Below are 13,572 nucleotides of genomic sequence, written 5' to 3' on the forward strand. Positions count from 1 at the left end.
CCTCTCAAGCAGCGTTTATATGTCCTCACTCGCTCCTCGGGCCTCGATCCTCAATGATCTACATAAAGAAAGATAGAAGGGCTAGACTATCCCATTGTTGCCGCTCCATCATTCTTTATGTAGATCAGTGAATTGTCAATTGTTTCCTCTGTCCACAACTGTTTCAAAATAAAAGTCCTCACTGCAATAATACACCATTAAATCATTTAACCATTGAAACTACTCAACTATTGAACTGTTCAACCATTCCAACTGTCAGTTATCATCCACTATGCCTCCAGTCAACTACATGAAACCTCCATGTACCTAGCAACCAACATAGCAACCATTAAAATTAAGTGTTTATGACCGTTTCCATAGCAACCAACATGATTATACTGCAGTAACTTCTTGTTTCCTGATAGTGGCCACCATGGATACCCTAGCAACAAATGTTTCAAAATAAAAGTCCTCATTAGCAAGTTAGCTAGTTAGCATAGTTAGCATTTTTAGCATAACTGCAAAAAATCATCAACTAAGTTAGCTTATCAACCTGGTTAGCATTGTTAGCATATTTAGCATAGTTAGCATTTTTAGCATTACTGCTAGAAATCATCGGTTAAGTTAGCTAATCAACCTGGTTAGCATTGTTAGTAAAGTTAGCATTGCTAGCATAATTAGCATTTTTAGCGTAACTGCTAGAAATCATTAGCTAAGTTAGCTAATCAACATTTTAACATCAATAGAAATCATTAATTAAGTTAGAACTGGAATGTTTCATCTTTAAACTGTCTACCTTCACACTATCAACTCTCTGTAAACTATGCAACCACCATGTTTACCCTAGCTACACCTTAGTAGCCATATCTACATTATCGATCTATTTTTGCATTTTCATGCACTGGTAATTCCTTGGAATTGCATTTCTAGTTGATAATATTGCTTTTTATTTTTTTGTAATTGTTCACTTAATTCAGTTTGTAGGCTAATGTTATTTATTTGTATGCTAGATCGACGTAGTAACCGTTTTAGAAAAGCAATAAGCCACTCGAGTCCGTGGGTTATACTGTATAATCGAACAGCTAAGGGGCGTTGTTAGGCACGACGCGAAGCCTCTCTGAGCTTATTGCTTAAATAACCATAACCATAAATTAGGCTATCCCTTTCAATCTCTGCCTCGGCCTTCTGACCTACCCTCTTTCGATGGCTGAGCCTTCCAGAAGGATAGAGGGCTCTTTTGCCTCTTCCCTGACATCTTTTTGAATGAACAACACAGACGGTTTATCCTCTTAAGACTTAAGCTACTATTCAAACGAACACTTGAATTATATTGTTCTTAAACAACGAGTAGGAAAACTATAGTAGCCTAACTAACGACAGATTGAAATGAATGAAGTTATTACCTGATGACACCTACACCTCGTTTACCACCTCCGCGGCCGAGACCGCTCACGAAACTGAAACTCGCCCGGCAACAAAACAAAACAATTTCCTGATTGGTTCACATTTGAGAAATCCCATTTTCTGATTGGCCGATAGGTTAGTAACAGAACAGCAGCTCTCTGAGCTGAATGAGCGCACAGACAGCAACTCTGTGTGACACGTTTGTAAAATATAATCATTAGAAATTTCTGTGCGGGCAAGTTAATAATTTCTCGGAGTGAGAAATGCCATGTGTGGCGTGTGAGCGGGTGAAGTCATTGAAATGCGTGTGTCTCACGCTCAATGCGTGAGACTTGAGAGCCCTGGGTGACACTGAGTCTACATGGCTAATATGGCTAATATGAAATCTGTGATAACATTAACAGCAATGGAAGCAGAGCTTTGCGAAGTAACTGATAGGTCCATACAATTTCCAATGGGTACAAACAGGTTTCAAAACAGTGTTCAAATTAATTTAATGTGCGTTATCGGTCGCATATTTAACTCTTATCAACATAGGCCTACTTGTACATTTAACGTCCCCACATTTAAATTGGACGAACGTGTTCACAAATCAATGTTACTTACAGTAGACTTGACATCAAGGCGATGGATGTGTAGGCCTAGGTTACATGCTGCCACTCAGACATGCCACCACTACGACATGCTTCCATTTAGACATGCCTCTATTTCGACATGCTGCTATTTAGACATGCTGCCAATCCGACACATTTTAGTACCCCCATTCCGACAGTTTACAAATCCTATTTTTTTCCAAGTCAATTTAACGAACCCTATGAGACCGACGGACGCAAAGTGCGTCAAAAAACACACCCATTCTTCTCTTTTACATTGCTCCGCGATTATTACCTATCCTATACCTGAGACCTATATTGCATGAAAGAGCAGAACCGGGGCTTTCGAACGACACTAGGCACGTGTCTGTACGATCAAGTATGAAAATAGAATAAAATCATGAATTTAAACCAAAGTATATCATATTTACAGTCTATATTGCTCTGCGTTCACCCACGCAGCCACGGCTCTCGCTTGAATTACTCCGGGACCAGGCATCGCACAGACATGACACGCATATCACATGAAAGAGGAGAAACATAGCTTTCCATTGATACCAAACACATCGATCCTTTTGTGTTATAAAAACAGACGAAGTGACAAACAAATAAGAATGTCATATACAGTAGCTTCAGCTACCGCTACTTTCGTTTGCTTTAGGCTACTCGTGAAACTGTGGTCAAAAAGATATGGCTTGCATGTCAGATAAAAGAGGAGAGCTAGAGCTATCCACAGATACCAAATAGGCCTACAACCTTCTAGGCCATAAAACAGACGAAGTGACAGCAAAATAATGACTTAATTTAGCTCCACTTAGTCCGCGAATAATGAGAACTTGTACAGAACTCCTTTCACCTCCCCGAGTCGCGCACGCAACAGACACATAACCATATCAAGAAGTCTTCACAATGACATTTTAAATGTGAATCTTTATTATTTTACACAATTGGATATAGTTACGACATTAATAGCCTATTAATGACCTCATGTCGGAATGGCAAGTTGTTTGAAAAAAAAGTTAAATACCGCCACTGCGACCATGAAAAAAAAAAATGTCGGAGTGGTGGGACTTTATCCCATAAAGAGACATGCCTCCACTACGACAATTGGACGTCCATGTCGGAGTGCTGGTATGTCGGAATGAACGGCGGATACCGTAGGCCTATTAGTTTCACACTGAAACTATTTGCGTGGTGCAACCCGTTAAAATGTTACTAGCTCATATACTCCAACATAGTGGCAATTTACGTTGAAATTAAGCTAATATGTTTCACTCGTTCTAAACGTTACGTGCAATTGGCTGAGGTGCAATGGCTGCAAGACTTCAGAGCGAGTGAGAGCATGCAACAGAAATGATGCCACCAAAGTTACTCCTATTTGCTCCAATAGCTAGGCTACATTACGAGTGGCGAATGTTTTCGCAAGGATCTGCTTGGAGAGGCGCACTACCGGTGAAATTTCATGCACCAAAAATGCTTCATGCTTTGAGGGAAACAACTTGGATTTGGTTCACGTCAACATGTTGGTGACTCTGCGTAAAAGCGAAGCAAGGCACAAGTAACGTCTTTGCATGATACACAGTAACAGTAGCCTACAACGGCAACGCACCACACCGAACATTATTTTTAGGCGCTACTCGCAGTGTAGCCTATCGCTGTACCTCCATTATCGTGTTTTCCACCAGTTATTTACGCCTCTACCGAATATAAGGATTTGCTCATATAACATCATCAGCCAACACTTCAAGGGCCAGTACAAAGTATCTCGGGGGCCGGATCCGGCCCGCGGGCCGCTAATTGAAGAGCCCTGGTCTACTGCCTGGTGGAGCTAGAAGTTGGTTTTATGATGACAGCAGTCAATTCTGGAATGTTGGGGTCGTCTGGGCAGTGTGCGGCAAAGATTCTAGAGAGTAGATAGCATTCTAGAACTAGACTATGATCTTTGACCTTAACGAGGTTATCGTCGTCGATGATGGCTACCATGGAGCCAGAAGCGTTGCAAATGAAGGACGTTGACGTCAATGGCGGAATTGAGGCAAGTACATCTACTAACTTTGGCTTGCTATTTTTGTAAGCCAGCTAATGTTTACTCAAAGTATACGTTTATGTTGGTCATATCATACGTTATGCCTAATGTGACGTTTGCTAATGTTATCCGTTGATACACTAGCATTAAGCTAATACTGAAAAAAAATGAGTGATGGCTAAGTTGTGTGTAGCAATGTCGCCACAGTAGTTCGTTTAATCACTCTGTTAGATCATGCCAGCACATGTTTCTTTGCAAATAGCTGATTAGATGTCATAAACATATGTATACTGACTGTCGGTATAGTATAGACAGAGAGGGTTAAAGCGGATCTTTGGTATAGAAATATCTGTGGTTAGGTAGCAGCTAAACCTTTAGCAGCTAGCTGCTACTATTTTTCATTTGGTCATTTGATGACAGTCAGAGGCGGACATCCTGGGTTCAGAAAGTAATGACCTGCCAAGTATAACCATTTAGTAAACCAGCTCATCCTTATTAGCAGCCAGGTAGATCAGATAATTAGTGATAACGCCTGTGTTAAGTGAGGTAGCAGCTAGGAAGAATACGGCAGGACCTTTCCTTTCTGGAACTGGGATGCTCGCCTCTGCACTTAGACACAGCTGAAGGGAAACAGATTACAAAATCATCCACTTACCTAATTAAGGTTAAAGTTAGATAACACTGTAGTAAGAAGAGGATTTTGCTTCATAAAAATTGTTGTTAATCTGGAAAATCTGCTGTTTTGGTTGTTTCTGGGGCGTTTCCCAAAAATATTAGCAATGCAATTTCCTAACAGGTTAGCGGGAGCGTAGGCCTACCTATATTCCCCGGGTCCATGTTCCCCACTTTGTATGGGACCAGGGAACATAGGATCCTTTTTTTTCTTAAGTTTTAGAAAGGGTCCTATGTTCCCCACTTTTTCCAAAATGGATCCTATGCTCCCCTAGCCTAGAAATCTAGACGCCCCTAGCGGCAGCAATGTGGGTCTGGCTTGTCAGGCTAATGCTCCCCGGTATGTATTGTGACCAGGGAACATAGGACCCTTTTGTGGGAAAAGGGGGGACATACTGTAGGATCCAGGGAACATAGGGATGACCGCCAGGTTAGTTATGGTGTTGGGAAACTCACCCCTGGTTCGTTTGGTTGTTCCGTTTTGGTCTGGCTAAGCATGCTGCATGCATGGGTTGGGTAGGTAGCCTACATGGCTGCTGATTAAACGTTGCTCTAAATGTTTGTGTCGAACACACTTTTGTGTGGTGTTCGAGGTGTACTTGGTCTAGACCAAGTACACCTCGAACACCACACAAAAGTGTGGTGACTCTAGTACCTGTGTTGTCCATAAAAGCAAATGTTGGCCCCAGCCGTGGCGCGACTGGCTGGGGCACCTGCACCGCACGCCGGCGACCCGGGTTCGATTCCCGCCCCGTGGTCCTTTCCAGATCCCGCCCCTACTCTCTCTCCCGTTTGTTTCCTGTCATGCTCTCTACTGTCCTGTCCAGTTTAAGGCATAAAAAGCCCAAAAAAGTCATCTTAAAAAAAAAAAAAAAAGAAGCAAGTGTTACTGTATTGACAGTTTAGGCATGCTTGGCATTTTGAGCAGATGATCTTGGAAATCACACCTTAGTTGTTTTTTTGTTTTTCTTCAGGAAAGAAAACCCCTTAAAATGTGTTAATCGGTATAATCAAGTTATTAACTTTAGATGAGGGAGTTAATGAGGGAGCATTAGTTTCATTTAAGCTAACCATGTTCACTTTCACAGTGAATCTTTTGACTGTGAAATGTTTATACACTGCTAACATGTCATGATGATGTTCTCATGCCGGTTGTTTATTTTTATTTATACATTTGAAGTGATTTATATTTCTAACATAATTTGTATTTATTTTTTTTTTGTCTTTATTTTTTTGTTGGTGGGTTTTTTTTGTTCATAGGAATTGCCCCAAGGAAACAAACTTGAGTTGGATGCTATCATTATCAGTGGTCCAGTTGTCAGGAAAAAACAGTTTCTACACTATCTTGGCCTGGTCTTGGACCAATTCTGGCTGCAAAGCAAGGATATCCAGGCAAGGCAGCTTGATTTGTTATTTGAAAACCCAATGAATTATTGATTTGATTGAAACTTCTACAGGAACAGAAGCATAGCCTATATATTATAATTATATATATATTATTTTGTTATAATAAATAAACGCCTCCTCATTCACAATGTTTAACTAAAGCCTACCTTACACTGACAGACTTTGCCAAGATTTGGGAAAGATTCTTGAAAGAGTGTAGTCTTTTAACTAAGGCCCCTCATTCAAGCTTTGCTCAAAAGACTACAATCTTTCAAGAATCTTTCCCAAATCTTGGCAAAGTCTGTCAGTGTAAGGTAGGCTTAAGAAGAAGTCATGCCATGCTGTGTGACCTCATGAGGTGGCAATTTGTTTTGTTTTTTTGGTGGGGAGCTAATTGCGTTCCCTGGCAATAGTTTTTGCATTCCTTCCTACTTCAGTATTCCTTTGCTATAGTGTTATGTTCTCTCGCAAAGACAAACATATTGCAAGGAGATGCAAAACTAGAATAGAATAGAATAGAAAGCCTTTTGTACACTGCATAGTTGTACAATAACATTTAGAGCATCTCTCTGAAAAGAAACAAAAATAGAATCTGCAATAGATTCAACACGTATGCTACAAATGCACTGCATATAAGATCATACTGTACATGCAGTAGAAATTAAAGGTAGCTTATTAAAAGAGCAATGTGGGTGTAGGTTACAGGCCAGCACCTACACATACAGTATATATTCAATAACAATAAATAGCACATTGCAAAGTCACTAATGTATTGCACAGGATGCACTGGTTATGCTAAAACCAATATAGCATAACCAATGATTTTTAGACCCATACTGTTTTTTTTAATAATTGACATGATTGGTCAACATAACCTAGCACAAGGTGAAATGTTTGCCCGTAATGTGCTGTTTCTTTTTCTTTGCATACAGTATACCGTGTAAAATAGTGCGATGTTAGGTATTGTCAAAATTTCCTCTGTTCAACTGTAGGGTGTTTTTTTAAAAGGTTTTATTTCCTTGCAGTAGTTTAACATTGCATTCTGAAACTTAATCTCTGTTTCATGTAGTCGAAACGGTCGACGATCATTGAATTACTACCTTCTTTTGCCTGTGGTGCGGTGGAGTGCAATGACCTTTATTCACTTCAGGAAATTGTGGGAAAGGTATTTACATATTATAGAGATTTTATGTGATTGAGTATTATATAACAGTTAGGTCTAATTGAAGAAAATGATTTAGTAATTTAATGCATTCACTTCATTCAATCTCTTTGATTGACAGAATACTTAGCAAATCAGCATCATAAGTATATCAAGTGGAATGATTGCTAGAGATAAAAAAAATCAGAGTGGGAATGTACCACTCATTGAATGTCTCTCGTCCAATCAGAAATCAATACATCATTTGACCAGACGTAACTGTTGTACAATACATGATTATGTGATTATTTATATGAGTTTAGACATGTGATGATAACATTGACTTTGCTCTGACTACATGATGTATGCACATGGACTGTGATATGACACAGATTTTAAAATTAAAGTGCCTTTTAAAAAAGAAAAATATTTTGATGTGGGCAGATGGATGTGAACTGTGGAGACTATGATGACGTCAAACCCATGCACAGTGCCGTCGAATGTGGCAATCTTGAAATGGTGAAGTACCTGATGAAGAGGGGTTCGTCTTGGCAACTGATGAATCACTTCGGCGATAACCCCTTATCCCTGGCCATCAAGAACAGGTAGATCATAAGAATGGATGACTGATGTCATATTTTGCCTCAAAAGGTAATGAATGGTAGCCTGGAGACTTCGCAGATAGTCTGGCCTAGATCTATATGCAAACATTTATTTGGTTGGTGGACGCTTGTTTGAAGTTTGAGATCATTGGAGTTCAGTCACTAACGTTTGGTTATGACTTATTTTAACCACGGGGGACACAACGATAACAATAGGCTTGCAACTACAATGTAATCCCTCTCAGGAACGCCCTCTGTTCGCTGGTTGGTCGGAGGCGCTGTTGCCAGAGTAAACGAGGACGTATCAAGCTATTCCAGAGGGAGTACTGTAGGGAAAAGAAATCCCAGACTAAATGAATGGTGTGGTGTGGTTATTCAATTCTTACACACACACTCTGTTTAGACCCTGCTGAAAGATGGGCACTCACCTGAGAGAGACACACAAGCAGTTGGTCATAGGCCAAAAAAACAAACTTGACTCGTAGAGTACTCATGCATCACATTTGTTGATCATCAGCAGTCTGCTAAACGTGCACCCCACTCTGTCATATGTATGTCATATGGGGCTTAGATAAAAGACAAAATAGAAAAGCTTGGTTCCATATGCTCTGCTCAGTTTCATTCCATAAATCAAGAGACAAATTGTGACCTATCTGATTAAAACTCTAGAAGGAGTAGGTCAAATTTAAATTACAGAATTAATTTAGACATGAATGTGGCACGTCTGCATACCTAATATGTGAGTGAACTGAAAGTCCAGTGATTCCTATAGGAACCTCTGTGATCTCTCTCTCTCTCTCAAAATTCCTATTTTTGTTTTATTCAATCTAGAACATTAGTTCTAAGTAGGCTGTTTCATAAATGTGAACTTGTGTCATGGATTTGGGAGAGAGTGTATGCACTGTGAAGTTAATACCCTGTAGCATTGAGAAAAAAAATTGCTAACAAGGTTTTTTTTTTTAAAGTGCATACCCACTGCATTGTTGAAAATGATCAGAATGAGAGCTACATTTCAGGGGTGCAGTATCTGCTTTGGTTTTGAATGTTTAAGCTAGATATCATCTAGGAACAGAATGAAATGTTCTATAGGGTGCTGTGATCTCATCCATATTATCATCTCAGAAACAGACCTAAGCCACTTGCATAATACAAACCCAGCCACAATTGCCCTGTTTCTGTTATGGACTGCACAGAAAAGAGCCCTGTCCTAAAATATGATTGTCAAACGCAGATCTTGTACACACCATTACAAAGAACTGATGATGCAAGTTGAACATGCGTTTGGTTTAATGGATAACCGACACAACATTACTTTCTATCCTGATTTTGCAGGCATTTTGGTCTCATCAAGTATCTGAAACTGAATCAAGCAGTCCTCAAGATGCCACTAGTGAGAGCAGCAATGCTCCTACAAAAGTAAGAATTTAAAGTTGTTTCCCCATGAACATCCATGTGTTGTTTCCAAATCTTAAATAAAATTAAAAAAAAAACCCTCCTGTTGAGGTCGTTTGATATTTACTAGTTTTGTGTTCCCGGTCAAATATGGCCGCTGCATTATAAAGGCCCGTTCACACCAAGAACGATAACGGTAACTATAACCAAACATTAAAAGCATTCACACTAACCAGCGATAAAAAAAAGTCTCTCCTCGTGTTAATAAATGTGATGGCTAAAATGTGATGGGTTCGGATTGGCTGTTAGCTTTTCATCGTTCTGAAAGTTATCACCAATTATATCGTTCTTCATACCATTATCGTTATAGTTAATGTGTTCATATTAACGAGAGCGATATTTGTTTATAGTTATCATTATAGTCATTGTTCTTGGTGTGAATAGCCCTTAACTTGTTATAAATCCATAGTGACACATATATTATCATCTAATGTTATGATAGACCTTTTCATCAACTTAAGGATATTACCAGTTTTGAGCTTCCATTTGCTATTTATTCATTGACCTGAGCTCATGCAAGTCAGAAAGGGGAAGGTTCTGTTGGGGAAAGGTTTCTGTGGTGTCTGGCATAGAAGCAAAGAGGGGGAATGATGATGTGTGTGTGTGTGTGTGTGGATGTACATAAGCACAGATACAGTCCATCTGATCAATAGGTACTGTATGCCCCTGGACTACATTTTATACACTGACCATTTACCCATTCCTTTCTAATGGCTGGTCATTTTTGATAAAAAAAATGAACAATATTTTGAACAGAAGATAATAAGTCAATCGGTCACATTTGACAGCCAACACAACAGGAGAGTTAAGAAATCCATAGATATCATACCAAAAGTTGTAAACATAGAACATAATTCAGACCGAACTTGCACCCCAGGTTTTCAAGGTTGGGTGGTCAACTGTTAAATAAGCTTAGCGAGCACTGCCCCACACTGTTTTCATTCAGTGTTTTTTTAAATTGCATTTAAATAGAATTTGAATTGCATTGCCATTCTGTCTCTATGTTTCCGTCTCTGTTTCTTACTCTGACCCTTGCCTCTCAGAGCTGTGGCCAGGAGGGATTTCTCTGAGCTGTACGCTTGGTCCCTGGCTGGGCTGGACATGGATGAAAAGGACTACAATGGCCGCACAGCCATGCACCTGGCTGTGCGCATGCGTGACAAACAGCTAGTGCAGGCTCTGCTGCGCTATGGGGCCACGCCTTTGGTGAGCTCACGCTACTGTCTGCTGTCCAGTATAGCATTCGATGCATGTGAACATTTCACCCACTGTAATATACACTTTTTAAATGTGATTAGTGGGTTAGTGTAGCCTGACCTCATCATAGTCAAATTCTTGTTAGAATATGGGATGTGATCATGGGACGTGTTTCAACCGATACAGTGGGTGAGTCCTGTAGCAAGAGCCCCCGAACCGTCGTTCTTCTCCACAATTGCCTTAACATTGTTTTCTGGCATCCAGGTTAGGGTTAGTGAGTACTGGCTATTATTATCAGTGAATCAAATGGAGACTCAACTAGAAAACAAACAAACCAACAAACAAACCCCGATGAAAACATAACCTCCTTTGCGGAGGTAAGGGGTAATAACAATTGTGAATGATTTGGATGATGGCAATGTGTTCAGTAGGTATCAAATGTAGATCTATTTTTTACCTCCCCCAAGGAGGTTCTGTTTCCATCAGGGTTTGTTTGTCTGTCTGTCTGTTTGTTTGAAAGATAACTCAAAAAGTTATGGATGGATTTCGATGAATTTTTCAGGCAAGGTCTGAAATGACCCAAGGAAGACACGATTATGATCCAGCATCCACCTTCTGGATGCAGGAGGCAGTTATGTGTTCGTTTGGCGGAGGAGTGCTTTTCTAGTTTGCTAATGTGACATGCATTTTATTGAAGTTCATAAGGGTAGGAGTAGGCTTCACTCAAGAGTTATATTATTTTTAGAGTGCTAACCAAATTATAAGCTACAATTGGAAAAACAGCAAAAAAGGCCGCACTATGCATAAATAATCACCATTAAATAATCACCATTTAATAAATGGTGATTATTTATGCATAGTGCAGTCTTTTTCCTGTTTTTCACATGCATTTTATTGGCCATTTTAAGCTATGTTATTTGTAGGTAACTATTTTCTGTATTGATACAAGGCCAAGTGATGGGGAAAGGTACAGTATGCATCTGGTGGTCCACTAGCTGGCCAGGCTAGTGTTATGCTGGTCTGGTCTGAAGCTGACTGAAAATGTGTCTCATCATAATGTCCAAATACTACAGCACATTATGGACTTCAACTTCATGGAGGTTTACCTTAAGCCTTGTGGAGGTTTTTTTTTTAGTTTATCAGGCACTGTCCCAAAGTTCAGACATGGGCTTAGACTGGGTAAACCCAGCACGGATTTGATCTCTCCTGCCTCCGTTCCAAATTTGCAGGGACCAATCACAAACTGGCTTATCTACCTGGTAGGGCTGTTCGATTTTGTCCAAAAATAAAATCTCGGTTTTCTTCTCTCAAAATCCGATTTTCGATTACGATTACAATTATTTTGCGAAATGACAAAAGCTATGAAATTATATCAAATACGCTGTTTTTTATTGATTATTTTGAAAATAATTACCCCATTGGGATTTAAGCCCAAATGTTGCTCTTATTAAACAATGTTAATTATTAATGATTCATTTTTAATTATTAACATTAAGAAAAATTATTGAACTTTTGCCACACAATTCAACACTTGCAAACATAAGTACTGTATTTACCCTAGTTAAAGTGAAAAATCGATTTTACGAGTTCACATTTTAACATCGATTTAAACACATAATCGCGATTACGATTTAAAATCGATTAATTGCACAGCCCTACTACCTGGTGCATCCGGATTGTTGGTCTGATTCGTTGAAGGACTATCCACCCAAAGAGTCATTTGAACTATGCCTATTGATCACACCTCTTGTGCAGTAGAAATACAGTACAGACTGAAATACACTGCAGACAAAAGATTGAGCTTTGTCTGGTGATACTAGGCTAGCATTGGGATCTCACAGAACTGGCATTTGCTTTAAATCCTGTTAATGGCTTCTGCCACTTTTCCTTCTCTCTCTTGCCCTCATCTCAGGAGAGGGATATCTGGAACCAGACTCCACTGGATGAGGCTCGCAAACACAACTTGGATGGAATCCTGCCACTCTTTCATCCATGCTTCACTGTGAAGTTTCCCAACAAACAAGCCTATTTGCAGCACATACAAGCCGAGAAGCTGAAAATGGGCCCTGACGCTGACCCTATTTAAAAGGACAGAAGGGGATAGTTATGCTGTCAGATATAACATATTTCTAATTTAAGTCATTTTTTGAGTGATGTTCAGCCATGTTTCAGCCATAAAATTCGTTGAATCTTGATGTAGGAGTAATCAGAAATCGATAATGTAATGTTATCAATAAATCCGATCAAAAAATAAAAAAAAATGTTTCTGTGCAGAATGGCATGTTATCTCTGTGCTGCAGAGTACACAAATAATTTACTTTAATCCTTCCTTTACCAATAGCAATACCATCATATGGTAAACGAAAGATGGTCAAAGCATTTATCATTATTGTGTTAACAGGCTGCTGTTTTGAATTATTAATTATATTTACTTCTGTATTGTTTGCATGTACAGCATTTGAATGAATATGGACTGGTAATATTTCTTATCGTTGATTCTCACACAATTGACAGGGGAAAAAACAGGAAGCCAGGAGAAAAACACCAGGAAATTGTCTGCCAGGTTTTTGTTTAAGAACGATTTGCATAATTCTGTGAAATAAGTTTCCGTGATGGGTTGGGATAACCCATCTCAATTTGATCACATTTTCACAGATCATCAGAGGGCAGTCTAGGAACATCACAGTCAGTGACATTTTTCTCACTAATTTGTTTTTCTTGTTATACAATAGGTCTAGAGAAAGAGTAACACCAGGAGACCGCAAATAGAAAAGCATTATAGTGTTATTAAGTTTAAATCATCAAATAGAGTATCATACCAGTGTGATTAAGACAAATATAGTATATATATACAAATATAGTAGCATAACAGAGTGATGAAGGCTGTTGCAATGTTTAGAAAACGTGCTAAGGGTAAAGCTAAGGGGTTTCCTTACCTCTGGATGGTATTGACTGGATTTGTCACTCTTGGACTGGTTTTATTTGGTCAGCCTTTATGGCTCACTAAATGTGTGAAAACACTGGCCTTGCTTTTCGAGTGGATGAGTGAGTACCTGTCTGGAAAGGTCTACGAGTACATGACAATGGTCTTTGGAGAAGAGGCAGTAAAGATTTCAGCAG

The 13,572-nt window shown here is 39.4% G+C and overlaps 1 protein-coding gene across 1 annotated transcript; it reads left to right on the forward strand.

Annotated features, from left to right (window-relative positions):
- Positions 1 to 3,928: 3,928 nt before the first annotated feature.
- On the forward strand, positions 3,929 to 12,715 carry si:dkey-9i23.14 (L-asparaginase). Its single transcript, XM_062555110.1, has 7 exons — positions 3,929 to 4,011; positions 5,935 to 6,066; positions 7,130 to 7,225; positions 7,646 to 7,806; positions 9,136 to 9,219; positions 10,299 to 10,461; positions 12,365 to 12,715. Exons 1-7 carry the CDS (start codon positions 3,946 to 3,948, stop codon positions 12,536 to 12,538), a joined length of 876 nt encoding a protein of 291 aa, XP_062411094.1. The 5' UTR covers positions 3,929 to 3,945; the 3' UTR covers positions 12,539 to 12,715.
- Positions 12,716 to 13,572: the final 857 nt, after the last annotated feature.

This window comes from Sardina pilchardus, chromosome 2, assembly GCF_963854185.1.
Source record: "Sardina pilchardus chromosome 2, fSarPil1.1, whole genome shotgun sequence".
Taxonomy (NCBI): Eukaryota; Metazoa; Chordata; class Actinopteri; order Clupeiformes; family Clupeidae; genus Sardina; species Sardina pilchardus.